Source organism: Octopus bimaculoides, chromosome 1, assembly GCF_001194135.2.
Source record: "Octopus bimaculoides isolate UCB-OBI-ISO-001 chromosome 1, ASM119413v2, whole genome shotgun sequence".
In the NCBI taxonomy this organism is placed as follows: Eukaryota; Metazoa; Mollusca; class Cephalopoda; order Octopoda; family Octopodidae; genus Octopus; species Octopus bimaculoides.
Window position 1 is genome coordinate 158,909,838 of NC_068981.1, and position 4,610 is coordinate 158,914,447.

The window sequence follows — 4,610 nt, forward strand, 5'->3', positions numbered from 1 at the left end:
AGAGAGAGAGAGAGAGAGAGAGAAAGAGACATGTGTGTGTGGGTATGAATGGGTGGATAAGTGTTTGTGTGTTGTTTGTGTGTACCTTTGCAAAATAGTGAGACTCATATTCAGGGATAAATATTATTTCTCATACATTTAATACTACTGAAGATTTAAAATTTAAATGCCAGTTGCATGAAGGCATTTTATCATTTCACTCTCCTCTCATATTCACATTGAACCTTTGTGGTCCATACAACACCCAGGCCACTGCCATACTGTCTTTATTTTACTTTGTTTAGAGTTACTATGACACAGTTTGTTTATCAAAACTTGTCAAATGCATCCTGTCTTTATTGGATACTATTAATATCTATTAAAGGTAGGGTGCATTTGACAAGGTCAAGTCATTTAACTACTCACTGTTAATCATGCTGCATGTATGTGCATGTTTCTCAAGCTCTAAGTTCTTCACTAAATATTATATTCATGCCTGCATTCTGAGAATAACTCAACTGTAATACTCATTCCTGTGCAGGTGATCTCATAGAAGTGTCAACTTCTAACCTATAACTTTTTTAATACCAACAACCCACCTAAGACTATCCTTATTGTATGACATAGACTTGTTGTTTTTAAGTGATTTAAATTAAAACCTTCCATCAAAACTCCATATTTGTGTTCCTAACTCCAGTTTCATAATAAAAAAGTTATTTTACTAAATACTTTAATATTTTCCAAATTAACTGCAACAAAGGTAGAGTATTTCAAAAGAAATTTTGTAAAAAAAGGGTTAAGCTCTATATGAACTATATCTTCCTCACAGATCTCCCATGTACCCATTCTCAAATGATGCTCACAGAGTATAAGTAGTGCTAGTTTTTCAGGTAATTTGTGACACAACTTGTCTGAAGATCTTGTGTGCCTACAGGTGAAACTCAAAGTACCAAGAAGTTGACCTGACCCAAATATCATATCATTCATTTCTACTATAGTTGAATGGTCTTTTCTCTGACACTTAATACTAAAACGATTTGTATGTGTGTGTGTGGTATATATGTGTGTGTGCGTGCATGTACACACACACCTCACAAACACACACACCTCACAAACACACACACACACACACCAACTGTAATTTCTCCCCATTGGTTCTTACCTGCCATTTTTTCATTGAATCCTTTTACTATTCCAACACCAGCCCCATGTATTTCATTGTCCCCAGTCAAAACACCCTTCTTTCCTGCTTCCTTTTCCTACCTTTCTTTTTCTTTTTCTAATTTTCTCTTTCTGTTTTCTTTCTTTTTTTTTTTGTTTCCTTACTTTTTCCTCTTCACCATCATGCGCTACAACAGGAATCCTAAATATTAATGTGTATATTCCATCATTTCTCCAGTTGAAGACCCTTTGCAACCACAGGCAAAACTCAAAATAGCAAGAGACTCACTCAACTGAAATGAACTATTATTAATCTCTACTGTGGTTTTGAGTACTCTTTTCTTTTCCACCCACATATCCATCTCTATATATGGACACATGCACACTTCCTACACAATTCCTGCCAATATTTGGATAATGAAGTTCTAGGAATATCTTTAATGTCTTCACTGAATGTATTTCCTCATTCTCCAGGTATAACTGCTGGATGCAATCTGATGAGCTGTTAAGCTTAACTGCTTCAGAGAGACTTACTTTGGAAGAAGAATACGAGAACCAAATCAGCTGGCGGCAAGATGAAAAAAGTTGGTAGACTGGTTTTCTTATTCATCAGTTTTATAAAAATTTCAAACATTTCACATATTACTTTAATCCTAACATATTATACTAGTGTAATACAAGTTGAGAAATTTTCTAGTATTGGATATAGCATTGATCTCAAAAGTATCCAATCAGGTGGTCCAGTTAGAACTCTTCATTCCATTGGAGGATTGCATTGAGGAGACAAATAAGTGTAAGAGAAGGAAATATGCTGAGCTGTGGAGCTATGCCAAAGCCATGGGTGACAGGCAAAGTATGATCCCATTAATGTGGAATGTAGAGGGTTTGCAGGCCAATCCCACTGCAGAGTTTGCAACATGCTTGGTATCACAGGAGCAATTAGGCAAAAGGCCATCAAATTGACTGTGGAGGCAGCAGAGCTGTTGCCTCAAGGTGGCTGTGGATCCGGAGGTGTGAGCCCTGGGAGGGGCAGTGCTAACTGGACACTAGCTGGTGTTTAATCAACCCTGGTTGGGTTGCTGGGTGAGTTTATCTGAGGTTGAAACACCCAAAACACCTCATGGCCCTAGGGAACACCACTGATGATATGTCAAGTTGCATCTCAGGATGATGTATGGGAAAACACATTTTCATAAATTGAAAAAAATGGTGTGATGCAAGTAGGTGACTTACTTATGTCAAGTATCATGCATCAAACTAGTTAGTAATGTTTCTGTATGAACAAACTATTGTAACAAAGTTGTAACAATGCCTTCTCTGCTACACTTTACTCCATGTAACAAATCATTGCATGGCAAAGTTTCTAAAGTAGACTGCAGTGTCAGATATATCTGGGATATTGCATAATAAATATTAAAATGACCACCTCTTCAGTCAGAACTGATCAGTTAATTGACAACATCAAGAACAACAGCTGTGAACTAAGAATGATTCCTATTTTCAAGTAAGAGATAGAAATAAACTGAGGCATATAACTTAATTATGTTAAAGTACCTCTCTTATTCACTTTTCATTTACTTGGTCCGTCATTTGTTCAACCACTGGTCATCTCCATGACCATCTTTTTTCAGGCTACATTACCTGATGTGTTTTGATTTGCAATACCAACTTGATTACTTATCAATTTCATGGGTACACAAGCCAGATTTACTACATTCTCACGAGAAACAGGGACAGGCAGATACTTGTGAATGCAGAATCTTTCCCAGGTGAAGAATGCACAACTCAACATAAGTTAGTGATTAGTGACTTCAGAGTCAGGGCTAGAAGAATCCAGAGACACAAACCAATAGGGAATTAGTTTGGATATCTCGCCCATCTATCAAAATCTGTACATTAAAGGGACACAGTAATCTGTGCTTCTATAGACAATTAAGGTCTTTCTTCACATATGATTGGCTATTGGCTTCTCTGAAAGAGGTCAGCTGCCTTTTGACTGATTGTATTTGTAAACTTAGTGGGAGTCTGCATATCCTCTTCACTCAGTAAACTAAGTTGAAGTGGGGGAGGCTTTACTTAATGACAACCCAACCATGTTACATATTACCAGTGGTAGGTTGAACCTGGAAATCTTTTGTATATTGTATAGAAAACATTTTTATAATGTGTGTGTTTAGTATGTATAGCTTTTTAAAATTATTGAGAATATAACTGGTGTTTAAATTTTAATTATTTTTTTAATGTCTTTTTTGCATATATCTTCTTTAGTTCTTTACAGTATGTATTGAATAGTAAGGTTACTGTTCTAAAGATATTGTGAAAAATTTAAGAGGAGCCATGTAAAGAAAATATGTGCTTACAGACACACCTATATATATACTACCCCCGCACACACCTATATATACTACCCTCGCACATGTCTATATATACTACCTCCTCTAAAATTGTTCACAATATCTTTAGAACAGTAACCTTATTATTCAATACATACTGTAAAGAACTAAAGGAGATGTATACAAAGAAGACATTAAAAACTAGTTAACACCAGTCATATTCTCAATAATTTTAAAAAGCTATACATACTAAACACACACATAAAAATGTTTTCTATACACTATATATATATACACACACAAAGACATGCTTAGATACACACATGTATGTATACACACCCACATGTATGAATACACACATATATTCATATGCTCTTATATCACTTATGCTCACACAAGCCAACAATTATGCCAGAATACATGTACTCAAGCATACTCACATAAACATCTACATACAGAGAAGCGTATGCAAAGTTACATGTGTACATATATTAATACATTAAGAATGAAAAACATAAGATACTAGTTGCAAAAGTTCCGGATGTAATGCAAAACATAAAAAATAGAGCATAACAAATAATAATCTGCACACATGCATTTACAGCATCCCAACATATATGCATATCAATGCAAAGACATACTGGATATTTGCATGTAATAGAGGCCTATGATAATGATCTTGTAGTTTTAAGCTGACTCTTTGCTACCCATCTGCATATCAACAGAAATATGGTTGTTTTTCTTATCCATTCACCTCATTGAAGGAAAGCAGAGATCTTCTTGTGTGCATTATCAATATCTATAAAACACAAGATGTTTGTGTGTGTACGTGATGTGGGTTATGCACGTCCACAAATTAGCACGCATGTCGCTCCAATTTTAGGAGGACATTGTTCATGACCCTATCTGTGTTTTTGTCAACTTTTTCTCACAGAGGCACCCGCGTATAGCTGTAAAAATCGATAAACTTTTACCAATTTTGAAGTTTGTTGACTTGGCGAAGTCAAATCTGTGCGTACGCGCGTGAAGGAGAGAGAGAGAAAGAAAGAAAGAGAGGGAGAAAGAAAGAAAGAAAGAGAGAGAAAGAAAAAAGAGAGAAAGAAAGAAATAGTGTGTTTGTGACAAGGGGAGAAACAA

The 4,610-nt window shown here is 35.6% G+C and overlaps 1 protein-coding gene across 1 annotated transcript in view; it reads left to right on the forward strand.

The window, feature by feature from the left end:
• Positions 1-4,610, forward strand: part of LOC106882876 (N-acetyltransferase 9-like protein) — a 34,991-nt gene that overhangs the window by 17,490 nt on the left and 12,891 nt on the right. The window contains exon 2 of the mRNA XM_014933679.2: positions 1,615-1,724. Within this exon, the coding sequence (XP_014789165.1) occupies positions 1,615-1,724 (110 nt within the window). The remainder of the gene's footprint in view (positions 1-1,614; positions 1,725-4,610) is intronic.